Genomic DNA, 27,936 nt, shown 5'->3' with positions numbered 1-27,936 from the left:
GGAATGTTGTTGTTTTTGTTTTCTAATTTTCCCAATATAGACAAGACCCTAAAGTTGACACCCACCCTAACCAATGTTTGCCTCTTGTTTTAGGCCCCGATCCTGAAATGAGCTCAATATAGGTAGATGCCCATTGAAGTCAGTGAAATTTTGTGTGCACGGGGAAAGGAGGGGTTGTTCATATGAAGCTCCAATCTTGCAATAAGCTCAACTTTATCTTGTAAACTCTTCTAGGTAGGAACTTGGCATTTGTCTATAGCAGTGGTTCTTAACCTGTGGCTCATAGGCTGCTTGCAATGCAGCCAGCACCCAGTTGTGGCCCAGGTGACATTGTCGGGGCCATGCAGGTAGCATTGCATGCGGCCCACAGAACACACATGCGGCCCACAGTGGCAAATAGGTTGAGAATCACTGGTCTATAGGATGCAATATTCATAATAATACACCCTTTTCTCCACCCCCAAAATTAAGCACAGAAAGGGGATGGGGTAAAGAGAAACCTGCTTGTGTGGTTGCATCTTTTTTCAAAAAGAAAATTTTATTTCAGGACTTTGAATCAAAAGTCATGGAGGTGGAAGAGTGGGTCTGCAAATGAAAAAGCACTACAATACAAGATAGGAGAACGAATCCATGGGTTCACTGTAAACCAGGTACAATATTGTCTTTTTCTCCATCTCTCACTGTGAGCACTTTATAACTGGACAAAAGAACTTAGTGTAAGATGAACAGGAGTACTTGTGGCACCTTAGAGACTAACAAATTTATTAGAGCATAAGCTTTCGTGGACTACAGCCCACTTCTTCATATGCATCCGAAGAAGTGGGCTGTAGTCCACAAAAGCTTATGCTCTAATAAATTTGTTAGTCTCTAAGGTGTCACAAGTACTCCTGTTCTTTTTGCGGATACAGACTAACACGGCTGCTACTCTGAAACCTGTCATTAGTGTAAGATGTTTCCCTGCAGAAGTTGAGACCAAGAGTTAGGGTTGCAGGGTAAATTTTTACATATATGTGTTGAGTATCAAATAGAAGCAGATAAAATATTCTTGTGGACAAAAATCTTTAGGCAGTGCTAACACAAAATGCCTGTTTTAAAAGAAGACCTTAATTCTGCTAGAATTTGTGACAGGCAAAACACAGTGACTTATGTGTAAACTTTGGAGAAGAAACTCAAACCATTGAAAACTATATTAAACATTCAATCATCTGTCAGTACTTGTATTTCACTGTGTGTTCTTTGTTCTTCATTTGTTTCTGCAAGTTATTACAAAAATATGAACTCTTAGGTCGGGGAGGCCTATTTATTGTAGTGGAACTAGCAATATTTATATAGCTCTTTTCATCGGATATCCTTTTAAAGGAAGTCAGTATCATCCCCATATTACAGAGGGGGAAAACTTTAGCACACAGAGTTGGAAGTAAGTTGGCCAAAATCAGTAATCTGTGCTAAAACTTGAGTAATAGGGCACTGCACTAAGGATCTGGTTTCTATCTTCTGAATCTCGTGCTCCGTATAATTTATACAAGTGGCCAAATTGTTCAAAGATTGTTTCCTATACCAGACAAGTATTGTTGGTTTCTATTGCAGATACAACTATAATTTCTGCCCTTCAGGTAATTGTGTTATTTAATTTATTTTTCTTGTATTTATTCACCTCTAATTCAACATTCTATGAAAACTATCTGCTAAAAATAGACTTGCACCACTTATGTTTTATTCACCAGCTAAGTTTTATTTACAACCTAAGGCTCTGATCCTGAAATTGATGCAATTTAGTGGCTTCTTGAGTTCCATTGAAATTAATCAGACTCCATTTGGGTGTGAGGGCCAGCTGCAGGATGGGGGCATAAGTGTTTGATCTGGCTCTCTGAAACATGGAGGTACATAAGTACCAAATGGTCTTGCAAAATCATTTATAGCACGTGGAAGTATCTGTCAGTGACAGTGTACATAACAGTGCACTTTTGAGCAAATGGGAACACAATAAAATCCTAGGCATTTCTACATAGACAAAAATATTTAAAAATTACTCCTTAATACTTTGTTTCTTAAAAATAATGGTGACTTTTTTGGTACTATATCAAAGGGTTGCAACATAAAACAACAAAGACAAGGAAGGTAAAGCATACTTGCAAGTAAAACATAGTGGGATGACTGTTAATCCTTTGAATGTGCCTGACTTTAATATAATATTGAATTATATGGTGGTGTAATCTTCCCTATGAAATTCTTTGGTTTTGCTTTCCATTGTAACCTTAATTTCTTCTAATTTAGTTCTAATTGGCTTTGATGTGCAGCAGAGGCTAGTTGGTTCTTTTCGTAGTGTTCACAAATCATTTTACCTAGAATTTATCTAAATACTAACATGGAGGTTTTCTTCCAATTTAGGTAACAGCTGTTCCTGAGCTATTCCTAACTGCAGTGAAGCTTAGTCATGAGAACACAGGAGCCAAATATTTACATGTGGCACGTGAGGACTCCAATAATTTATTCAGGTTTTCATTTTAATATTAATATTTATAAAGCATCTTCCATATGAAGATCAACCTGAGACCTGCAAACACTAATACAGCTTCTTAATACTTGAACATTACTAATACTTTCCATTTAAGGAGCTCATAGTTGCAAGACTTAAAAAAAAATCCTATTTTACCAAAACTGTTGTNAGATGCAAAAAGCAACACTATACTACTGTCAATCTCAACCAAAGACACTGGCTCCAAGACAATGGTGCAGACCCACAGAACTCAAGAGGATTACATGTGAACATAAGAACATAAGAATGGCCGTATTGGGTCAGACCAAAGGTCCATTCAGCCCCGTATCCTGTCTACTGACAGTGGCCAATGACAGGTGCCCCAGAGGGAGTGAACCTAACAGGTAATGATCAAGTGATCTCTCTCCTGCCGTCCATCAGACACAAACAGAGGCCAGGAACACCATTCCTTACCCATCCTGGCTAGTAGCCATTAATGGACTTACCCTCCATGAATTTATCCAGTTCTCGTTTAAACCCTGTTATAGTCCTAGCCTTCACAACCTGCTCAGGTAAGGAGTTCCACAGGTTGACTGTGCGCTGTGTGAAGAACTTCCTTTTATTTGTTTTAAACCTGCTGCCCATTAATTTCATTTGGTGGCCCCTAGTTCTTATATTATGGGAACAAGTAAATAACTTTTGCAAGCCTGGGCATAATTGTCCTCATTTAGTTTTTACTGAGAGCAATAACACGGATGAAGCATTACTGAAAGCTGTGTGGCCTACAATAAAAGGCAGTGGGATAGAAGCAACAACTGTCGGTATTTTCTACCTTGTCTGTGGCCATCTACCATTTATAACTTTTATTGTTGGTACTTCTCACATTTTCAGTCTTTGCCAGGTGAATCACTATTGAAGACTTTGGCCCCACTGATATCAGCCATGTTACCTGCTGTATGCAGAGTTAGATTCTGCTAGTTCTGCCACCACTGGTGGAGCTGTTATGGTGCCAATACAACAATGAGAGACTAGGGGAAATGCCATGGTAAGCAAGGACTAAGGGACAAATCCTGGTCTAATTGAAATTCATGACAAAATCTTCAGACACCAAATGACACTAAAAATGTTCTATTTTTAAAGTGATGCTGAGGAGTGAGAATTGGAGAATAAAAGGATTCTGTACCTTGTCTAATGGCAGAGCACACGTGTTCTATCTAATAAGAACAAGGATTACAGGCAACTAAGGACCCAAAGTCATCCCTGTGAACCACTGACTTCAAGGGGAGCTGGAGCAGGCCCACAATGTGCAAAGTGCATTATTTTGGTCATACAGCCCTTTTGAAAACAAATTGTTGGCAATTTAAATGGAAACATGTACAGCAGTAATCAGGAGTTGTATCTCAATGCAGTTTGACTATAAAAGGAAGTGCCATCACTGTAAGCCAAGTTTTGATGTACCCAACTTGTAAAATTTACTTTCTCGTTATGCAGTACTTTAAGTGTTGCAGTCATTAGGCCTCAATTCAGCACAGCACTTAAGCATGTGCTTAACATTTATCATACGACTAGTCCCAGTGAAGTGCTTCATGCTTTAAGCCTGGGCTTATGTGGTTTGCTGAACTGGGATCTTATTCCGTCATTGGTCCATTCCTTGGGTCATTTGCTTTTTTTTAAGGTGCATGGGTTTTTATTCTTTCATTTAAATATAGCAAAGTAGTTCTAAGCAAATTATTTTAAACAAAAAATGTTATATACTTTATTCTTATTGCAAACATACAAAGGTTCTAAAAATGCATTGAAATAGTTACCCTAATGCCACTATCTAAAACACCAAAACACAATCTAAATAATAGCCAACATAACTGATTAATTTTAATTAGATTAATCTTCAGTCCATCTGGAAAATGTTGATTACCTTCTGATCACAGGAGCTTAATATTTTAAACTAGAATATTTTAGAAATCTAAATGTTTCAAGGTCTTGCTAGTATCACAACAAAGACAGACATTGTACAGTTTAATTTTCAAAGGATATGCAGTCTTACCTCCACAATAGCATTCAGGGCAGTGTCAGCACCAATGCTAAGGTCGGTGCCTGGCACATTGTTGCTAATAGTAGCTGGCAACACACAGATAGGAATACAAAACTCCTCAAAGCGAGCACGTGCCTCAGCTAATTGCAGACAACTTTCATAGGCCTGAAGCAGCGGTACAAGTATTATTAGCAATACACCCTTGCATATGAATAGCAAATTATTATGCATTAAGCTAGTGGCTCCTTGCGTGTGATGGGAGGGTTGGCTTTCCATTGGCACAACAAAATAAAATTGGTGATATTAAAGAGGGACAAAAAAAAAGTTTCCTCTAAATACCACAACAGTGCACTGGGGTCGCATTGGCACAATGCTTTTCTGAAGAAAGTGCAGAAGGAAGTTAATGCGAGTTAGTACAGAGTGAAAATGAAATGTGGATAGTGCAGAGATCTGAAGCAGCTAAGCAGAAACGTAGGCAGCATGAGTGTACTAGAAATAAGTCATCTCAAAATAAGTTAAATGAACAACCACTATTCTATATACTAAATAGTTTAAGGAAAGGTAACTAGAAAAACACCTACACTCAGAAGAAAATGCTTGTGGATACACTGCTATTATAGACTGCTTTTTTTAGCTACTGCTTTGTCCTAGAAGGTGAAGACACCTTTGTCACTGAAAGAAAAAAATCATGAAAATATGGCCTATGTTTTCCAAGTGCCTGCAAGAAGCATGTACATCAGGAGACACCTGTTTTTATGCATGCAACTCGCATAACTGTGCATAAAAATGCAGGGATATTGCACAAGACCATATATTTTGCAGGAACATTTTAGAGGCTTTTTGAGCGATCTTTTGGGGATTTCATATCCTATATGGTCAGGAGGTAAATGTACAGTGTGTCACGTAGTCTGTGTGTTCTCACAGGCTCCGGAGTTCCTAGTTCTCTTCTCTGTAGCGAAGGACTATGGAATGTGCAGCTGTTCTGACTTAGTGAGTGTACTAGTCCAATTCTTCCTCAATATGCAGTGATCCTGAACACCCATTGTGTAATGAGAATGTGAAAAATCCCCACATATTTAATGAATCTCCAAAGGAAATCCAAAGCCTGTAGTACTTTTTCTTTTCAACAGTCTTGCTCTCCCAGCGGGGAAAGGGGTGCACTGTGGGGTGGGAGTGGGTATAAAACACCCTATTGCTACATGAGAAGAGAGCTCTGCAGGCCAATCAGCCTCCCCCCACTAAAATCCATCAGGTGTTTGTGTAGTGGTGGATTGTAAGTAGGAAATGGGAAGGGAAGAGGTGATTGGGACATTTCCAGGAGGGAAGATGGGGGATTGGAGTCGATGTGGAGGGTCCACATGGCTTGGAGGTATGACGTAGTGGCAGGAAATCAAAGTGAAAACCTCACCTCCAACACTCCATCCCTGGGTATTTTGGAAATTTTACTTTCACTTACAGCTAAAACTGGGATTTGACTGATCCCAGTGTCACTTCTGGACTAAAATGCTGTCCAGTTATCGTTGCACTGCCGAGAAGTGCCACAGGCAGGAATGAGGGGAATGGCATTTGTCTTTGAAGATCAGCCACTGGAAAGCCTTGGTGGGGGAACTTCACAGAACAGTCACTACCCCAGCCCAGCCAGGCTACTTTGAGTTTTTCCTTACACCAGAAAAAAGATACACTGAGTTGGGAACTGGTTTTGTTTAGTGAAGCCTCAAAGCAGGTTGGACATCTGCAAAGCACTTATGAGCACAGCTGCAGTTTTAGCCAGAGGCTTTGGGAAAGTGGTTCAGTTAGAGGGAGAACTGAAACAATTACTGGCACAACCCATTTAGTTAGTCTGCAATGAAAGATACATTTTACTTGCATTAAATACTGCGTCGTTTCATTTGATGCAAGTGTTTTTAGCAAACACATGCGTGAACACTGTGCAGTAACCCAGGACTGTTACTGTCTGAAGACATGCAACAACCCAGTATCACTGTTGCAAAAAACCCCAAAATAGTCACTTTATACAAAGAGTATATTTCACGCAGTCTATAAAGGGTTAAATAATTAACTGATGGTTTAATAAATGGTTAATCAATTGTTATAGATTGTATAACCATCTAGCCTAGAACACTGATTGCTCATGTCGGTAACATGCTTATAACATCTATGAATCAGTTCCAACCCTTTATAAATATACCCTTAATATAAAATGTGACCAAAGATACTGTATAAGAACATACAATAACTCAGCATCATCCCTCCTCTACCCAGCCCCCGTTTGCTACTGTTTCTGGTTCCTTCCCCAACTCGGTTAGATGATTCACCTCTTACCTCTGCTGATTTCCTGACAGACTGTCTCTCATCCCTCACACATGGCTGGTGCTAGGCAGCTCCTCTCCCGTTTTTCCATTCTCCATCTGTGGCTGGCATCTTTCCTTCCCCCTCCCCTCTTACTCCGACTCCTTTTTGCTATACTTGTGCAACAAAAGCTGTGCACGGGCTAGTGTGGATAACCACAGCCGCAAAGTGAGTGCAGCACGGACAGTTCAAGAACAGTACAGATTCTGGGAATGTACTTGGCTCACTAGCCCGCTCTGAAGCCTGCACTGTGCTATCTTCACTGCTACTGTTACCTGCACTAGCGGGACTCAAACTAGCTCAGCTAGGTTGGCCTGTGCACAGGTTTTGCTGTGCAAACATAGTGTGAACTCAAGACTTCTTCCTATCTCCTGCTCAGCTCTTTGTTTCTTTCTCTTAACCCCTCCAAAGCCTATCTTGGTTTATGTCGTTTCCAATTATTTTCCCCCACCCTCTTTCCAGGCTCTGTTGTCTGTGAAGGGGGCTGTAAATTAGTTTCACTCTGTTCAATCCAATGCAGAGCTCCCTGCCTTCTGTAAAATCCTGGTGCAGAATTTTCTCTGAAATCCTCCCCTGGCTAGAAATTTGTGCTGCAGAATCCAAGCTTTCATTTAAAAATCTAGCCTTTGGTGTTATAAACAAAACAATTCGAAAACACTGACCAGTGTACACTTCCTGAGTGCTGTGTTCCTGTTTGCAGACAGCCTGAAACAATAGCCTTGAAAGTGCTGTCTCATTCACTTTCATAGATCGTTAACACTAAACATTTTAATTTAAATATCAGCACTATGTTAACGATCTGACTGATGATTTTTTTTTTAGCAGAAACTACCAGCTAACATGCTTATCCCACAATCCTCAAATGTCTCCTATGCCCAGCTAGGTGCAAAAGTGCCAAATGCTACCTAGTCAGCAAACAAACCTCCAGAAGTTTGCCCCAGATTATCTCGGCAATGCAGTTATACAATGTCACTACAAAAATCTTTGGCATATCAAAAATGAAATGTAGGGACAGCAGAAAATTAATTCCATTTAATATCAAAACGAACAACACAGGACAAATTGTACTGTGCATAAGATTCACTTTTTAAATATGTGATTGATAAAAACCCTGCATTCTAAAATGCAAGTGAAACTGTCACAAAATTTCCCGGGTGCTGTGCTAAAGAGCCTCAGAATCCAAGAATCTTGCTACACAATTTAGGTCCCATTGCTAAGGAGTGCATGGGCCTTTACTGGAACCTAGTCACTCTTTTCTTTAGGTTGTAAATTCTTCAGGGCAAGGAGTCCTATTTTTCGTATTTCAACTTCTATTCCAGGGATCGGCAACCTTTGGCATGCAGCCCATCAGGGAAATCCGCTGGCGGGCCGGGACAGTTTGTTTACCTGCAGCATCCGCAGGTTCGGCTGATCGCAGCTCACACTGGCCGCGGTTCGCCATTCCAGGCCAATGGGGGCTGCGGGAAGCAGCGGACAGCACATCCCTCAGCCAGTGCCACTTCCTGTAACCAGCCACACTACACTTTTTCAGAATCTCAGAAACCTGCCTATTCACATACTAGAGGCCTCATTACCCACTAGCAGACCATATACTTACCTTATTGCAAACTGAGATTGACATTTAAGTGAGAAAAGTAGCAATAAAACAGTTGCTTCGAATCCCTACAACTAAGTTTCAGGTCACTTTAGTGCTCATGAAAGATGCCAGACTGATAGTGTTGGAAACTATGTCATATACTTATCCACAGAACAGGGACATCAGGAGTACAAGGACCATTAACTTCACTACTAATGTGCTTTAATACTGTGCTAGAGGAATCACCTATAGGAGGAGTTTATTCTTCGTGCCCGTGCAATATCTCTGCTCACTATTCTCACTCGCATGAACTGGAAGGAGACTGCCTATTCATACTTAACAAGCCAATTGGCCATTACAGAGGGTAATGTCATTACTCAGTATGATCTGGATGACCTTAAAGCAAAAGGTTCTATGTCAGTGGTGAGCAACCTGCGGCCCGTGGGCTGCATGTGGCCCGTCAGGGTAATCCACTGGTGGGCCACAAGACAGTGTTTACATTGACCATCTGCAGGCACGGCCACCTGCAGTTCCCAGTGGCCACTGTTCGCCATTCCCGGCCACTGGGAGCTGTGGGCAGCCAGACCTGCGGACAGACAACGTAAACACTGTCTTGTGGCCCACCAGCGGATTACCTTGATGGGCCGCATGGGGCCCACAGGCCGCAGGTTGCCCACTACTGATCTATGTACCATTACCAGTTCTCTGAGTGGCCCACCATAGCTTCAGTTCAGATGCTCAGAGGGCAAAAGGCTTATACAGCTTATGAACTTTGTAAAAGAAAAAAAGTCCCTTTTTTTTTTTAAACAAAAGACTTTTTTAAAATACAAGGTTAGTTCTCTTCACAGCTGAATTGAATCTATGGCTTCCTGAACCATTACATTTTATATACATCTCAAAACAAAATCTAGGAAGAAATAAAACACAAGAATTGGACCAAATTCTAGCCTTTTATTAGTAAAATGCATCAGCTTCAAAATAGAAAAATCTATTATATTAACAACATGGGAATACGCTCTGTCTGATATCTAGTGATGTTACCTGAAATCTAAAATCTTTCCCAGTGTATTGCATAATATTGCTGTGTGTCCTGCTCTGTGTGAAACAGTCTACAAGCTCTATAAAGATGAGTTAGGTAAACGCAGAAAGCCTATGAAGAGAAGAAAAGCAGGCATCATGCACTAGAGCATTATTTTACTTACCTTGATTTGCTGTCAATCTTTTTGGAATGGAGAATTTTATTTACCAGAACTGGAAACAGTTAGGCCAACTTAGATATAACATGGACCATGTGTAAAGAATAATTTAGAACTAAATTGTGATCAGTTGTTTACAGTCTTGACAAGGGCAATATTATAAGGGAAAAGAAACATCTAATAATGCACAAGGGTCTAATTTTGCTAAAAGTAAATAAAATGAAAAGTTGACCCCTTGTTCTTGTGTTATATGAAGGGGTAAATAACAGTTCCTTATTCATTTTCTCCACACCAGTCACCATTTAATAGACCTCTATCATATCCCCCTTTAGTTGTCTCATTTCTAAGCTGAACAGTCCCACTCTTTTTAATCTCTCCTCCTCTAGAAGCTGTTCCATACCCCTAATAATTTGTGTTGCCCTTCTCTGTACTTTTTCCATATTCTAATATATCTTTTTGAGATGGGGCAACCAGAACTACACACAGTATTCAAGGTATGGGCGTAGCATAGATTTATAGAATGGCATTATAATACTTTCTGTCTTATTATCTATCCTTTCCCTAATGGTTCCTAACATCCTGTTAGCTTTTTTGACTGCTGCTGCACACTGAGCAAATGTTTCCAGAGAACTATCCACAGTGACGCCAAGATCTTTTTCTGCTATTTACCTCTTCTCACTGTGAAAACTTACTATTTATTCCTACCCTGTGTTTCCTATCTTTCAACAAGTTACTGATCCATAAGAGGACTTTCCCTCTTATCCCATGATTGCTCACTTTGCCTAAGGGCCTTTGGTGATGGACCTTGTCAAAAGCTTTCTGAAAGCCCAAGTACACTATATCCTGCATCAGTCTTGTCCATATGATTGTTGACCCCCTCAAATAATTCCAGAAGACTGGTGGGGAATGATTTCCCTTTACAAAAGCCATGGTAATTTTTTCCTGACATATTGTGTTCATCTATGTGTCTGATAATTCTATTCTTTATTACAGTTCCTCAGATTTGTCACCTAAAAAGAACTGCTCAGGTGTGGGAATCTCCCTCACATCTTTTGCAGTGAAAACCGATGCAAAGTAGAGCATTAGTAGAATACCTACTTATTGGAGAAACATCTGAGAAATAAAACCTAATCTTTGTAATATATAAGGACACCCTGTAACTGTTTATTGTAACTGGGTACTCTAATGTTTGATGTAGGGAAGGGATTTCCTCTTCTACACTGCCATAAATTGTCACTAGTTTTTGACTTTGGGCTTTGTAGTGGTGTTTTTTCTTTTTTTCTCCCCTCTCCCCTGTATATGTATGCAGGAAAGACCATTTGTGTGTATACAGTGTTGTTGTAGCCATGTCGTGCCCAGGATATTAGAGAGACAAGGGTAGGTGAGGTGATATCTTGTATTGCACCAACTTCTGTTGGTGTAAGCGACAAGCTCGTCTTCAACTCCTGGTTCAATAAAATATATTACCTCACCTGCTTTGTTTCTCTCATTTGTGCGTGTGTGCGTGTGCGTGTGTGTGTGTGGCAGCCTCATTCTATTACTTTCCAAAATCCAAAAGTTAAAAAAAAATGTATAAAATGAAAATGGAGTCTTTCTATACAGTGCATGTGAAAAATGGTTGGAACTTCTGGCGGAAAGAGAAAGCTAAGTGTACCAGGATTTTTCAGTTCAGTAAGTATCTCTTGCATGCAGCCACCAAACCATGTTTCAGATTATGTTTCCAATGTTCTGGTCTATAAAATATCCACTTCTAGCCAATTCAATCAGCATTAACTTGAACGCTTTGTTAGTAAGCACGCACACTTGAACAGACTTACATCAGTTATAGTGTTCAGAGCAGTATCTGCACCAATGCTGAAATCTGAACCCGGTACATTGTTGGATACAGTTGCAGGAACCATAACCATTGGAACACAGAACTCGTCATATTTCTCACGGGCAGCTGATAATTCCAAAAGTCCCAGGTAGGCCTGTTGGGCACAGGCATGATGTGAACAATTAGAAGGGATAAAAAGAGGACAAGGGTGGAATTATAACATAGATGAGGCCACAGGGAGAGCCATTTTTACCACAGCACACATCGGGTTAATAAGGAACCACTAAAATCTAACAAAAAATACATAAAAATTAAATATATATATATACACATTTAAAATCTGAGACAAACAATAAGTACACCTTTCACTCTCAATGAGACATATACTTTATACATACCCAATGCTCTATATCAGAGATTGGCAACCTTTGGCATGCGGCCCGTCAGGGAAATCCACTGCCGGGCCGGGCCGGTTTGTTTACCTGCAGCGTCCGCAGGTTCGGCCGATCGCAGCTCACACTGGCTGCGGTTTGTCACTCCAGGCCAATGGGGGCTACAGGAAACGGTGGACACCACATTCCTCGACCCGCACCACTTCCCGCAGACCCCATTGGCCTGGAATGGTGAACCGCGGCCAGTGTGAGCTGCGATCGGCCAAACCTGTGGACGCGGCAGGTAAACAAACCAGCCCGGCCCGCCAGCAACTTTCCCTAACGGGCCGCATGCCAAAGGTTGCCAATCCCTGCTCTATATAATAGAAAAATGTTACTGATTCCCATACATTTTAATATCATAGTTGTTTTCATTTAAATTCCCTTAATCTCATCGCTATAGACTTGATTCAGAAAAATACTTATGCAGGCACATAAATCCATCCACATTCAGGAAGGCACTTAGGAAAGTGCTTAATTTTAAACATATGCTTACGCACTTTCCTGAAAAGGAATGCTTTCCTGAATCAGGGCCTATATGAAGTAAAAGTTATTTTGGTTAAAAGACTTAAAAACTTGTCTCCAAAAATAAAAATATATTTCTAGATTATTGACCCAGAAATTAAAATATATCAGAATGAAAGGAACATGTGAACTGGAGTGGCTTAAACAAGAAGCCAGGGTGCAGTTTTTATTATAATTTAAAGACTACTATGGGGATTTTCAAAGATGCCCTCATTTTTCAGGAACACAAGTCCCATTGGAACTTGTGTTCCTAAGTCACTTTGGCTCTTTTGAAAATCTGTTCTACCCTGCTGTCTTACCTTTGATTAAGGAAAAAAATGTATTTTGTTTTGCACTTACTATTAACTATTCTGGATTCCAAAGCTCAAGAGACATGGATCATCTCCAAAATTTCTTATCTGAAAAGCTCTTGCTCTGCTCCATATGTCAAAATTCATCATAAGCAAAATTTTAGTTATGGGCAAAAGAAAATATTTTGGAGCTTAAAAATGAGTGTAGCGTGTTTCAATTCCACTCCAGCTAAGAAGTTAACAGAACAACTAAATAATGTACCTCAAATCCACCAATAACCATAAGGGCGTTGATGTTATTGGTGCGCATCTGGTCAGCAATCTTCTCCAAATACTTTGCAGGGAGGGTACTAAAAATAGTTAAATCAAAAGGAGTACAGAGGTCAAATATCTATGGATATTGCTGACAATACCTGTTCGTTTTGGTAGGATGGGTTGTTAAATTGTCAGTACAGTGAAAAGTTCTATATTTTACATACTTAGGCTATGCCTGCAATATGAGCTGGCAGGGCAGGGTGATTCCCCTGCTCGTGTACCCATACTCTCACCTGCTCTCATCAACCTAGTGTGAGTATAAATAGCAGTGTAGCCTTGGTAGCATGAGCAGTGGCAGTAGAGGCACAGGTTCGCCATGCCAAGTATGTACCCACTGGTTTCAGGTAGGTTTGTATTTGGCACACCTAAGCCATGCCTCTCCTGCCCTGCTCCCTCCCCGATGCTACTGCTATTTATACTCTAGCTCGATGAGAGCTAGCACAGTATGTGTATTGGAGCAGGGGAAATCACACCCCTCGCTTTTAGTATAGACATAGGCTTATCCATAGAAAGATTTTATTTTCTGGCTATCACCTATATTGAAATGATTACACAATACAATTGCAGCCAGTAACAAAGAAAGTCAGGAAAGGACTTTTTTGGAAATCCACTCCAAAAATTAGATAAACTCAGTCTATTCTATCTTTAGCAGGTCTTCTCCTTCTGTTCTTTTAAACCATGAGGAGCAAATAGTTTTTACGTAAGGTTTCCCCAAGACCAACAGTCCTAAACGTTACTGAGGTGATTAATTTAAATAGGGTAACCAGATTTGCGAAATCTAACTTTAAGTTCTTTGGTAAATGGGTTGAAAGAATGTGTTAGTCACAAGATAAAGCCATGATTCTGCAGGTTGCTCCTTGCAGATAGACATAACATGGTTCTGCATGGACACAGCAATCCATGCACTACTTGTATATCGCAAGACTGTAGTGTACCATGTAACCATGGTTCTTGTAACTACCTACAATAATACCCTGTAGCAATAGCCTTAACTGTCTTAAAGGAATGATACACAACAAGGGACTATTTTAATTCTGTCTCTACTGATGGAAACACATTAGTATCACAAAATGATGAATATTTACATCCTGAACGTAAAAGAGAACAGATGTCAGACAAATTTTCAAAAATCAAAAAAAGCTTCAATACATAAATGTACAGTAAAGACAGCACATGCAGCTCACTCAGTGGCAGATTAGCCACTGGGACAATGGGGCAGGTGCTGAGGGGCCCCCGCCAATTGGGGGGCACCCAGAAAAATGGGGGCACTCCTTCCTGGCAGCAGGGTCAGGGCTTGCCCCGTTCCGCCTGCCTGCCCCAATTTCATTTTCCCAGCAGGAGCGGTAAGGGGAGGGGGAACTGCAGGCAGAAGGGGTGGGGAGGGGCCCCCCACTTGCTCTGGCCCAGGGCCTCACAAACCCCAATCCACCTCTGAGCTCACTAAAAGGTACGTTTTGGCCACTGTTCCTTCTACTTGGGTAAAGTGATCGCAGCCAAAATTATGATATTACCGTTTTGTGCCAAGAAGCGACCCTCCTTGGCCAGTCCAACCTCCAACATCTCCCCAGCTGATTTCCTTTATCTACAAATAAAATCAAAAAGAGTAGGTTCCCTTAAGTAACATTCCAAATGCTACTTCTTTGGTCATGCAACAGATGCAGTTTAATGTAAAGCTTTTGGAACAGATGTTTAGCACTATGGGAGCTGCCACAAATGAGACCCGGCAAAAAAATCCCACAGCTCAGTTTCAAGAGGTTAATTTAATCTCCCTTGAAATTTTACCCTTCTCTCTATCCCCATCCTTAGCTCTCCTCTATTTGTTTCTTCTCCCGCTATGAATCCTGCCTCCAACTTTTTCCTCAACTCTTATCTTTTGTCCCCTCTCCATCTCATCTCCTCCCCTTACCTTTAGTAACAGTATAATGCAAGAATCCAACACCAGGTCCCTAGCTTGGTCCTTCACTCACTCAAGAGAAGGAACAATTTTCACTCTGTTGTGACCTAACCCCCCACTCCCATCCTCTTGCCGAATTAGGAAGTGGAATATGACAAACTCTGTATCCATCTTCTTTTTGGAGACCAGGTTAGCTGATGGGTTGCCTTTGACATGGAGGAAGGGAAGTATCATGATAGACCTAGCCCCACTTTCTGAAAAAGCAACCAACCTGTGTCTGCCCTAAAGAGAAATCCTTCAGGGTTTCAAAAATACAGCATGTCACAAATCTCAGGACTTAGTTGCTGCATAGTTTTCAGAGTAGCAGCCGTGTTAGTCTGTATCCGCAAAAAGAACAGGAGTACTTGTGGCACCTTAGAGACTAACAAATTTATTTGAGCATAAGCTTTCGTGGGCTACTTCACACGAAAGCTTATGCTCAAATAAATTTGTTAGTCTCTAAGGTGCCACAAGTACTCCTGTTCTTTTTGCTGCATAGTGTAGCATATTCCACTGAAGGGGTATATCTGACAATAAGACACAAACATGACAACAGATTCAGTGATTTGTCTGTTATCTCACTGTTATCTAGCCTATGTACTTATCTCCAGATGCTTCACACTCCAATGGCCACTACAATGTAGGCAGTCTGCCAAACACTCAACATCCTGCCAAGGTCACATTAAAGCTGTCCTCCGTGCAGAAGCAATGAACCTCTTATACAGAGAATTTCTCATCCAAAATATCCAGGAGGCAAAAGAATTCAGACCGGGTTAATCTAAGACAGGATACTCTTAGAGGTACATTTTATACAGGGCTGCTTGTTTGCAGACACGTATTACAGCTGCAAAAGTGTCTGAGTGAAAAAATAACTGCAGCCACAAAATTAAGTAGGCTGAGCCTCTGCTTACTTGGACTGTGCCTGCAGTAGGACAGAGGTACAGCTATTCAGATTTGTGCCACATTTCAACGGCTGGCATAAATTCTGCACCCTCAAACAAGAGAGTCACTCTTCTGAAATAGTACCAGCTCTGGAAAGAGACTATTTTTCTGTTCAGTATAGCACTACACACGTTGTTGGTGTTTAACAATGTAACAAATAATCTCAAACTGAATATTAATGCATAGATTAACTGGTTCTGGGCTGTAAGGGAATTACGTTGCTGGTGTTTAGCACTTGTATATTGTATCAAGACATCCTTAGTCTCTATAACAAGTGCTTAGCAATGGGAAAGGTACACATGTGACATGATCTATGTATTTATAAGTTTTTGTTGGTAATAAAGTATACAGCTCCAATCTGAATTAACTACGTGTTTCTATAGATAAGCAGTTAAATTTAAAAACTCTTGTGGAGTCAGTTCACTGAATGATATCACAGTCATTTCTGTATCTCCACTAGAAATATGACAAAAAGGTAAAAAATAAAAAAAAACAATTGACAGTACTTTAAATGAAGTCATTTTGTACTAACCTGGCCATTAGCAAAGCCTTCAAATCCATCAATGACAGCAAACATGGTGTGACCTTCAGTTATGCCAACTCTTACTGCAGATCGGACAGCAGCATTCATACCAGCTGCAGGGGCACCTACATTTAAAACTGCCACATTAAAATTAGTCTGCAAAAGAAAGAGAAAACAATTGTTAGGCAGAATGTACAACAGTGAAGTGACTGACAGATATTCTAATTTTACATAGCAACTGTATAGTAAAAAGATCTACAGCAGTTTTCAAAAGTTTAAAAAAACTGTTCTAGATTTAAGTGGGTGAAAAGGTTTCAGCACATTATCTTCAAATTTTAAAAAGCCATATAGAAACAATCAGTAAAGGAACAAAAGATCTAGCTTTTATATTTTTTTTTAAAACAGTTTTGACCAAGAGCTGCATTTGCCTTGAAGATCAAATCACTCAGGATCTTGTATTTTCGTGCTAACAGGGTCAAAAAATATGACAGAAAAAAACTCAGTTATCCACTTGGTGTCAGAATATCAGTGCAGAAATTTGCAACAAAGAACACCCAAAGTAGGCAAGGCAAAGAGTGGGAAGGGACATGTTTTGGTCCAGTGGCATAACCACTAAGCATGTGTTATCAGCTGACTCATGGAGCAGAAAAGACATCAGCTTGAAATTAAAATGCCTGCCAAATCCTTATGCGGGCAAGATACCATAACAACAGTCACTTAAAGAGACTTTCACAGTGGGATTATGGTTCAGAGATCAGATTTAGACAACACGAACTACTTTTGGGTAAGTAATGTTTACTATTGACGCGAATTAAAAGTATTGTATTTAGGTAAAGGTTTTTAGTTCTTTCAGAGTTCAGAATGTCTCTCTATTTAATTCTACAGTGAAGTCAGGATAATGAACATGTGTACTGCAGTGATTTCGCAGCTAAGGCTACAACATCAAATAGAGGTTTATGACTTTACTAAAGATCAGAGCAGAGAACAAGCTGGGCTGTAAGGAGAAAAGCTCTTAATAAAACAAGATCTGCAATAATAAAGGGAAACAGAATATTATCAGGTAATTTGCGTTTTGTACACATGCTTTTATCAGTGTCAAAGTCCCTCTTTGCTTAATTATGAATTTACCTTGGATATGTCAAAACAATTGTTTGTAGGTGGATTTACAAGAGAGCACATTCAGTACTCCTCAGGTAACCAAATACACACAATGTTGTCATAAGATGTTCCTTTTATTTATAGGTGAGATATATAGGGTCTGATTTTGACCTCACACCAGTTTTGGAACAGCAAATATTCTTTTCTGCAAAGGAGTTACTCCTACTTCACACTGGTGTAACTGAGACCACGGATTCTTTCCTAAAGAAACAACTCTATGCTTTGATTTCTATTGTAAGTGCTAAAGGTAATGACAAGTCGAAATGAGTTTTGTCAGGGTAAAAAAAAGTCAAGTTATTGAGTAAAAAATTAGCAAAACATCTTTCAGACTCATTTTAACCACAGTTCAGAGAACTCTACTAAACTCACGCCGTCTCTACAACAAGCAACACCTGAAATGGAGAAGTGTTCTTTACAAATTAATCACTGGTTATTTTCCTTGAAAGTTCTACTAAAAAAAAAAAATCTTTAAATGATAACTATTAGACATTGGGCCAGATCCTCAGACAGTGTAAATCAGTGCAGCTCCATTGACTTCCATGAAGCCATGCTGGTTTGCACCAGTTAAGAATATGACCCATTACTTTTAAATGAAAGAAGTAAGTCTATATTCATAATACATAGAATTTGGTTTCGTATTTCCACAGTTGAAATTAATACTGCCCCCAAAAAATCTTAATAAGGGTAGAACTAAAACTTTGCATGGCTTACCTTCAGGAGAAGTTAAACTATGTTATTGTACATTTAGTAAGGGTGAAGCATTCAAGTGCTAGTGAACAGCAGAAGCAAAATGCAAAATAGTCTGAGCTTGTGTGGCAGCACTCATTGAGCTTTAAGCAATTTGTTAATCACATTCAGAAGCATCTCCACATTAAAATGACATGCATTAAAATGCTCTGCACGGATTTTGGCATAGCAATGGCCTAACTGAGAAGGAAATTCTTCCATTTTCAATCCCAAGAGAGAATAAACATTTTTGGTTTTTTTTCTAAAGATTACAGGTTTTAAAAAAACAAACAGTTGCTAACAAAAATCATGGTATTTATGCAAATATTGCATGGGCAGTGTTATTTCCCGGCCATTGTGCCATAGAGTGTGACAGTGCATGTCAGCCTGTGTTGGCCTGTAGTGTAGAGTCTAATTTTCCAGTATCTGAAGGAATGCTATGCTGTTGCACACTTAGGATCATAGCCAGCAAAGCACTGAAGTACTACAGCTGACTTTCTATGACTTTAACTCTGCAAGAAATAGGCATGACTTTGCTGGATCAAGGCCTTATTAGATACAGTATGTAGAATGCATGTGTATGCTTTTATTTATTAAGAATCTATAACAAAATATTAAGTTTGGGCTGCTAATTTATATGTAAGTCAAATTTAAAAGAACATAGTATCAACTGTCTGTCCTAAAGGATTTTATGCTGAGTAATTTAGGAAAAGTTTTGTACTGCAAATTGATATTTCATTTTCTTCTGCTGCCTTAAAGGAGACGTTTAATTTGCCTGATGACTAAGCCTTCACACATGGTATTGGCAAATCTTACATAATATTGTGGCTATTAAAAATGGAATGGCTGTTGTTCCTGAAACGTTAAATCTTTTTGCTTACATATGGCTGATGGTGAGTAACATTTGGATACTTCTGTTGCCCCATTGCCAGAATTTTGCAACCTGATACTTAAAGACTGGAATAGCTAGCAGAGAAATTTATTATCTGACCTTCTTGGACATCAAAGAAAAGATCATTTTTCTTGGACACCACCTCAATATTCATCTAATAATGAATGGACTGGAGACATCATCTTACCATTGCTCAACCCTAGACCATGGAACTAGATGGTGGACACTTACTTGCTCCCAGGACTAAGAACTGTCATTAAGTTATTAAACTATGATAACACTATGGTAATTCAGACATCTAAAGATCTCATGCTCTTTGCTTTTATTCTCCATTGACCTCTTCATTCTTCATTAGTATTTTATACCAATATTACAATTTTCAGCATTGGGCCCTTAACTCATGCAAGTAGTCTACTTGAGTTTGCAGGATCGGGCCCCCTGTCTTTTATAACCCTCTGTCAATACACATGGTATGGCTTGGGATAAACATGCCACAATAGGATAAGCATTAACAATTTCTACAGAGAAAATGGTTATCAGTAGATTATGAAATCTTCATTTTACAGAAATCAATTTAAGTTTCATTTTAGAGTTTTTACACAAACTCTAAAATCCAGGGGGATTTGGGTGAAAAAGGCTTGATATAAATAAATCTGTGGCAAAACTGAAGCACAGGTCCTGAAAATTCTACCATCCCGCTGTTGAGCACAAATGTACAATAAAAAAAAAAAAAAAAAAGGCAAATTAAATCTCATTACCATGCAAAAGTAAAACATAGTCTCAAAACCTACAAAGGTTACTGAGCTGTCTAAGGTTAATCACTGTGCAAGTAATTACGTACACTACATGAGAGATGGTCCTGTAAAAGAGAACAGAAAGATTTTAAAGTAACAGGCTACTCCTACAGACATTTTCTGCTAATTAACAACCAAACGATTGTAACGAGATAGTAACTACAATCCTACAATACAAATGGGTTAATACTCAAAACTTGGTAAGTTACTCAAGAAACAAAATCTTCATCAAGAAACTTGGACACTGACAAATCTTTATTTATTTATTTTGCACTAGAATACTATGGGTGATTCCCTTACCTAGTATACGGAGCAATGCTGATTTATACCAGCTGAGGATTATTATTTTACTATAGATTTTTTTAGTTATTTTTCTTTCTGTAATAGGCCACTACATTATTACATTCTTGGCTTTGCTATTCTTGCTTCTTCCATTCGACCCTGTTCTTGTCTTTTTTTCCCCCAGCAAGTTTGACTAGTTTTCTATGTGTGTTTGCTTTTAGACAACAATAATTATATAAACTCCTGTGACATAGTATATCAACAGTTCATTTACATGTTTTCTCTTTAGTGAAAAGCAGTTTTCTGGATATTTTTAAACCGCCAAGCACCTGAACAATTTAAATCCAAAACCTCTTAACACTTACAAAACAAAACCAAAAACATTTGTTTGATCAAATCCTAACGGTTACTAACAATTACAGGCCAACCTACAATACCTATTAATGCCATACAGAGCAAGACTATAGCCAAAATTAAAGAATATATATATTAGCCTAAAGCTAAACTCCTATGTTTAGGTATCTAAATAAATGGCCTGGTTTTTCAAAGCTGCTGTGCTGATCGTCCATCAGCTTCCATTACAATCAACAGATTCTACTAAGTGCTTGGCACTCCTGAAAATCAGACCACTGATTTAGGCATCTAAATATGCATTTTGGAACCTGATTTAGACTCCTATTTTTTAAAATCTTGGCCTTTATGCCTAAAGATTCCTCTGCCCTGTTTTTTTTCCCCTGCAATTTTATTTGTTTCTAGTTTTAAAATGGTCTCTACTTTATATTTCTTGTTTCCTTCATTGCCTGATTTCCTTTAAAGCATAAGTTCTTCCTGGTTTTATCTATCTGCGTGTTGCCATACTTTCTCAGTTCCTATATATGTATATAAAATCAATATTTTCTGTTTTCATGTTTAAACTCTTAGCCAGTAGCTGAACATGGCAATAAATCTAAGCCAGAAAGTTTATACTCTAGCAATTCCATTTTTCCAAAGACTATGGAAAGTTTGGAATTTTCCTTTTGTAAAATAAAGAGACCCGTGATCAAACTTAAAAATATAAAATACATAGTTTTCTCAGAAGAAAAACCTAACAGGCTAACTAAACCCAATTCAGTGGAAGAGGAAAAGAAAGGAAGCACAACTACAAATCTAGCAGCATTAAGGGTTCGAAAGCTAATCACTCCTTTCATGCAGAGAGAAAACTAGATGTAATGTTTCCAAAGCTCTGAGACTGCAGAACATATATGACAGAAAACCTAAGTAGAGGAAGGGTTAGTAAACATTACAGAGAAGGCACAGCCATCTAATGATACAGAGCTCAAGAATTCATGGAGAATCCTGGCCCACATTCTGGGGATCTCAAGGCATCTACGCAGAATACTTTCCTTGGTCTGTGGACGTGATGCCACTGTTTGGCAGTCTGCAATTGCATTTGTAACACCACACCTTGGGGGTGGGTCCTCAGCAATGGAGTTTGAACCTGGGACCTCTGGCTCTAAATGCATAGAGCCTCTACTGCCTGAGCAAAAAGTCTCACTTCTGCTACCCTAGGCTATATAAGGCACAACCTCTTTGGACCAGCTACCACTACAGGGGAACAGAGCACCACACTGAGTGGCTTACATACACTACTATCCACTCCTGTGAGGGGAATAGAAGCCAGGGACTTAAAATAACATTGCAAGTAGCAATAATAAACCTCCCCCTACCCCCCAAGTATTTTTAGGGGAACAGCCTAGAGCTGGATAAATAACTCAATAATGTGATATGGGAATATTTTTGCAAACTAAAATGGCATGTTTTGTTTGCACTACAGGTGGAGGTCATGATATTAGCTGTTCACAACATTTCTGGGTGACCACCTGGTATACATGTGAATGTTCCTTAATTTTAACCTGATTTTTTTTCCAAATGTCATATTCACATCATTCTTCCATAAAAAATATAACTTATCCAATCAGGAAGAAGAAACAACAACAGGCGATTTAGGTGATTTATCCTACACCACAAATCACGAATAATGAAAACGGAATAGTCAAAATGAACAAACTGCGACTAGCCCACAGGCGGAAATTTGTTTACAGAAACTGTTTGGTGAAAGCTTCCTAATAATGAATATACTGGTAGGAATCAAGACTGGTTTATGAACAATTCACAAACTAGAGGAGAATCAGGGTTATTTTGCCACTAATCTATGCACAATGAATGGTTAGATCAGGCCCACATGGCATACGCAGCTGCTGACCCAACTCCACCTTCTAACCTTCTAGCCACACACACTTAGGTCTCACAAAGTGTTTTGTCCGTTGGATGCTGAGGGGAGGAATCCTCCTACCCAGTGTCCTCTCCCCTTCCACCAAGAATTACAGGGTCTTTTAAGTCTGAGTACTTTGCTTTTGCATCCTTCCATGCCATGCCATGCCACGCCACATAGGGGAGCATAATAGGAGGCACTATCACATAGATATACAGCAATAGGCACCATAGATAAACCCATGATAGATAAGTTCCTTAGAAAGGAATTTCCTAGGAAGAATATTACTTGGCTTTAAAAGACTATTACTCTATACCAATTTTATTATGAAAATTAAAGTGTCTCCTACCAAGCCTCTATCTTTCATTAAAGTTTTGATTTTAATTATATCAAATACAGTACAAGATTATTTTTAGAGAAACAGTTGTTAAATTCCAAACTGAAAATATTGTTTTAAGATTTCTTTGTTAAAATATTCCAGACAAAAATTATTCTATGCACTAGACAGAAAAACAGAATGGCTCATTTAATTATTCATACTGTATAATTTACCTTTGGAAGTTCTGTATCTGGTTTTCTGTTAGACAATAATTTGTAGGTATTAAGGTTGTTTTCAAAGCTCCTAAAGAAGGAAAAATAATGTTTTCATTATGTAGTTTTTAAAATCTTTGAAAGAAAATATTTGTTTTTGTAACTAATAAGGATCTCTTTATCTATGCGGTTTTGACAAGTTATTAAATTTGGCACTTTGCATCCCAAATAGAAGCCACACACATTATAGACCCCAAAAACCAGAGTTCTGATTTTACAGAGATGATTTAGAAAGATGAAAGGGGCTGTTAGTATTGTTCTCATTACCTGCTAGTATTAGACAAGGTCCTTGCTAAAAGCACATACAGGGTCATAATTCTTTTACAATCAGAAGTGATCCTTTTAGTAATGGAAGGAGGATCATTCTCCTATTGCTAATCACTTTTAGCCCTGAATATGCATGAATGGAAAGCAGCAGGATAGCCAGACTTAACTGTCATACCAGAGAAGAGAAAATTTAACGCCAAACACTATTACATTTTCTACAAGACAGCTGCAACAGGAAGCTTCACTTTTACCCCTAACTGACATGAATGAGGCTGCAATGCCTCACAAAAACTGAATGGCAAGATTCAAACTTACAGCAATTAAGCTGGTTCAGGAGGTGCCATTGACTAGGCAATGATCATTTCTAGTCTGCAGAAGAGACAAGGGGAAACTAAGGATTTTAGTTGAGGAGATGCACATTCTTCAACAGAAGTTATTCTTCTGAGCTGGGTGAAATTTTGTTATGGGATTGAGACTGATAGGTATGAACTCACCCTTCAGTAAACATAACTGTAAACATAAGCCCTAATAAGGCAAAAGGAGTATCTGAACCTGCCCAAGAGCTTTTTCTGAGTATTGCTTTCAGAGAGATACAGCCTAACAGAGCAGCTGAAAGCACTGTCCCCGACCCTGGAAGAAATCTAAGGAGAAGTTTTGGGATCAGGGATGCAGGCTGACTAACATGCTCTTGGTGCTGTGAGCAAAAGAAGCTGTTTCCAGCTATTTGATTCCTTCTGCATTCAAAGACACAGAATCTTGTATGTTCTTTGTAAATAACCAAAACTACATCAAAGTACACCTCTACCCCGATATAACACGAATTCGAATACAACATGGTAAAGCAGTGCTCCAGAGGGGCGGGGCTGCGCACTCTGGTGGATCAAAGCAAGTTCGATATAACGCGGTAAGATTTTTTGGCTCCCGAGGACAGTGTTATATCGAGGTAGAGGTGTAATACTTTCTACCATCAATTTCTGTTCCCAACTGGAACATCCACAGGCCCCAAACTGACTAGCTGCTCAGATCAAAAGGGCAACATTATTAAACTAAAGAGTAAATAATACCAAAGACAGCAACTCAAGTTACAGTTGCTGACCTTAAAAACTTTACAACGTTATCTTTGCAACTCCCAGCAGTTAATGACTTAGTATAGGGAACGCCTAGGGAGTATACTGTGGTAATACTATTTCTTTACAAAAGCTATTGAAAAGTATTAAAGGTGATAATGACTATATCTTACTCTCTAAAGTGCTTATCTTCATTATATATACATTTACCCTTTAACCAAAATCACAGTGACTTTATTAATTCAGACACTTAACAGGAATAACATATTTTGTTTGTTTGTTTGGAACGTTAAATCGCAGATGCAAAACATTTTAAAAACTGGAAAGATGAAAAGTCTAGAACTCTGAAAATAATGTAAAGTATTTAAAATAACAGTAAGAGTGTCACTAAAATCCCTCTAAAATTTAACAGGCAAAGTAGTATTACAGATAGGGAAGGATGTGTTTTGTCATTAAACAACTTGAAGCAATAATTGATTTGTTCCTCTCATACTAACTTTCACAAATCCTTAATAGGAGTTGCACTGTTTTTGCAGTGATCTAATGCAGTGCTTATAAAACAACCAACTACCTTTACTAGGCCAGCCCACCCTAATACACCCTAATACACTATGTACTTGGTTCCAAATTTTATGCATAAGCAAACACATTCAGTCACTAGCATTATCAGTCACCTCAGACAATCCTGTTGACTCATTCCTGCCTGAATTGTAGACTTACATCAGGATCAAAGTCTATGTTGAAGTCTTAAAGCAAGCTGCAGTTAATTATTGTTTACTATCTTTGAAAACTATAGGAATATGAAATTTTATTACTGTTGTCGGAGAAAAACAGAGTTCTCACTCTTTGTTTGGGTACAGCAAGTCAGATGCTTTATTTTCTCTCACACTGTCCTTTCTAGGAAACCTCTGAAAGCTTCTCTACCACTGTTACTGGCAATATAATTAACTACATTATTTAAAATAAAATAGCCAGTGTTAATGTAACCCACATGCCTGGTACTGCAGCATTTGACTTTGTTTCTCGTAGGAGGGAAAGAGAAGCAGTGGAGAAGAGACCTAGATCATGGCTGGATATTCTGTCTCTGCATACATGCTGAGAGCAGGACAGGGCAATTTAGCTAGAAGGGCATAGAAACTGTAGAACAGGGTGTGGGAGTTAAACTAACATGCTTAGTAGCTGGTTCTGAGGGTCTGTGGGAAGTTCTCATTGTGGGCAACCAACCGGGCAGGTCATACTCTAGTCACGCTCTGAGAACTGAGCCAGTCAGAGAGCAAGGGAGGGAAAGGTTATAAGTATAGGAGTTAAAGACAGCCCTGTGGACTCAGTGGCTGATTGACACAGGACTAAGTGATGCATCTGCCATGTAGACTGAGTCCCAATCCCTGTGCCACTTTGGAAACAAGATACTGTTTCACCAACGACTGAGAGGACCGGTCAGCTGCTAACCTGAGGGCTGCACTCCTGCTAGCTGTGGAGATCCAAGGACTGTTTGTTTGCTGACGGGGTTCAGAAGTGTTTTAAAGGACTGAGATGCTGCTATTTCTCATGCTCTGAAGAGTCCAGGTGACACACACAACATACCATAGTCACACCATAAAGACTGAAAAATCATCTCTGAGAGACGATCAGAGCAGAATGTGTTTTGATGTGTGTGCTAATGAACAGAAAATGTTATGCTGAAACCTTATATTTGAATGTTTGTAACAGAAACAAAAGGGGGAAGGTCTATATAAGGAACACCAGCAGATTTACTGTCTTAGAGATTTTGCTTAAAAGTTATTCGTAGTATTCCAAATACTATTTCTAACATTTTATCCTATTTGAAGTGTGTTTTGTGCGCATTAAATGTTTACTTAAGTAAGAAAGTGTGGTGCTCTTTTTTAAATTGATTGGGGATTATTACCATCTATTTAGCAGAGTCTTACATACAATAGTCCTGGGGTTTAACTCTGTGTAATGCTTTCAGAAAAATCCTGTAAAGACTGAACTCTTGCCTATGCTTCAGCAAAGCATTAAGCTGAGGTGCAGGAGGAAGGGGAGTGGATAGTTATGCAGAATAATGCATGAGCATCCCCACACCCCGGAACATTAACGGGAAGGCAAAGCAGTTCAGTATCTCCTAAAGCAGATAGATGGGTGTGATTTGATGTGTTGTACCTTCCACGAAGTCTCACAGCCTCACAAAACTTTCTTTCATCCATTGCTTTCTGTACTTCTTGAGTCTTAAAAATTAATGAAAAGAATAGAATAAAAGGTTAGTAAACTAAGGACTGTACTGTAAATGGATCTGTTCTGAAACAGCACTGCTATTTGGAATCCTGAAAGGACAATCTGTTGTTTGATTTGTTGTCTGTTGTGACCTGCATCACACTGGCAATTTTATATTTTTCTTACCATTTCTATAGAGGACAAGCAGGTTTGAGGGCAGGAGTGGGAAGATTGGCACCTAAAAGAGCCACAGAAGGAGATTTTTTTTTTTATTTCAATTGGGATGAACACTGAATAATTTTGGAGGAGGAAACCAGATTAATGCAAATGAGCTATAATGGATGGAGATTTTGTAATCAAAGACACAAAGTGCAAAATGAAAGATTCAGATGAAACTGAAAAAAAATACTGGTTTCCAAATCTGAAAAAAACGCAGCAATGTTTCTTTGTTGGACTGCATTTGTCAGTGATTATCCCTAAAACAACTACATAATAATTACACACAGCAAAGACATAAGAATAGATCATTATTACCAAGTTAAGTGTTCCATTCATGTGTTATAACTCATAACAGACCATTGATTGTTAGAGCACTTTGCTCTAGTTAATGAATAAGTGTAAACTGGCTCTTCTCCCGGAACTCACCATCTGCACACACTCCATTAAAGGCAGACGGACAGCTTGGTTCCCAGACAGGGACACAACACAAGCAGGGGTATCTGCTGTAGCCTCTAGAAGGGCCAGGACAGCTTCCACGCCCATACGGCTTGCCTGAAAATAAAATATAGAGAGAGATGGCTCTGTATTTGGGGATGCACTCAGTATTAAAAGGAGTAAATTAGTTGGCTCCCACCACAGAAACAGGGAAATTTCTCTTTACATCGTTAAAACAATCACTCCTTGATAACTGTGATCACAGCTGGTTATGTTTAGGGTACTGTGACCCACAAGACAAGTAAGACTGCTCTCACGGCTGGCTTGTCAAGCCCATGGCACAGTCAGGTTTTGAACAGAGCTCTTCTAAAGGAAATAGGATTACTTGTAAATATGATTATTAATACATACATTACAGTGAAGGTCATTCTTTTTTAAATCTACCCACCTACTTATATGGCCCCCATATACAGCACCTATCAGTAGTAACTGAGCATGTATATGTGCATGCTCTCTGCAAATCCACAAACTATATCTTTCATTAATTTAGGTTGGTGATTTGATATGCAGCACTGCAAGGATGTGTAGCAAAGGCAGTCTAAAGCCAGGTGTACACTAGAAACTTTTGCCAGTATAGTA

The 27,936-nt window shown here is 39.1% G+C and overlaps 2 protein-coding genes across 5 annotated transcripts in view; one reads left to right on the top strand and one right to left on the bottom strand.

Moving 5' to 3' along the window:
- The window catches only part of PITRM1 (pitrilysin metallopeptidase 1), a 3,364-nt gene extending 840 nt beyond the window's left edge, over positions 1-2,524 (top strand). The window contains exons 2-3 of the mRNA XM_034760065.1: positions 548-650; positions 2,389-2,524. Of these exons, the coding sequence (XP_034615956.1) occupies positions 548-650; positions 2,389-2,508 (223 nt within the window). The 3' untranslated portion in view covers positions 2,509-2,524. The remainder of the gene's footprint in view (positions 1-547; positions 651-2,388) is intronic.
- Positions 2,525-4,389: 1,865 nt separating this feature from the next.
- PFKP (phosphofructokinase, platelet) overlaps positions 4,390-27,936 on the bottom strand; it is a 65,373-nt gene continuing 41,826 nt past the window's right edge. Inside the window, exons 10-18 of one of the 4 annotated variants that reach the window (XM_034760061.1) lie at positions 27,289-27,414; positions 26,593-26,657; positions 23,060-23,129; positions 20,022-20,039; positions 16,414-16,560; positions 14,518-14,588; positions 12,954-13,041; positions 11,447-11,599; positions 4,390-4,673 (exon numbers count right to left, since the gene is read on the bottom strand). In XM_034760061.1, the coding sequence (XP_034615952.1) occupies positions 4,500-4,673; positions 11,447-11,599; positions 12,954-13,041; positions 14,518-14,588; positions 16,414-16,560; positions 20,022-20,039; positions 23,060-23,129; positions 26,593-26,657; positions 27,289-27,414 (912 nt within the window). In that variant the 3' untranslated portion in view covers positions 4,390-4,499. Of the gene's footprint in view, positions 4,674-9,466; positions 9,584-11,446; positions 11,600-12,953; positions 13,042-14,517; positions 14,589-16,413; positions 16,561-20,021; positions 20,040-23,059; positions 23,130-26,592; positions 26,658-27,288; positions 27,415-27,936 lie in introns of those variants that run through there. The other 3 variants (XM_034760063.1, XM_034760062.1, XM_034760064.1) reach the window with 3 other exon arrangements.

Source organism: Trachemys scripta, chromosome 2, assembly GCF_013100865.1.
Source record: "Trachemys scripta elegans isolate TJP31775 chromosome 2, CAS_Tse_1.0, whole genome shotgun sequence".
NCBI classification, from domain to species: domain Eukaryota; kingdom Metazoa; phylum Chordata; order Testudines; family Emydidae; genus Trachemys; species Trachemys scripta.
Note: the sequence above shows the minus strand (reverse complement) of the source record. Positions and strands in the feature narration are given on the sequence as shown.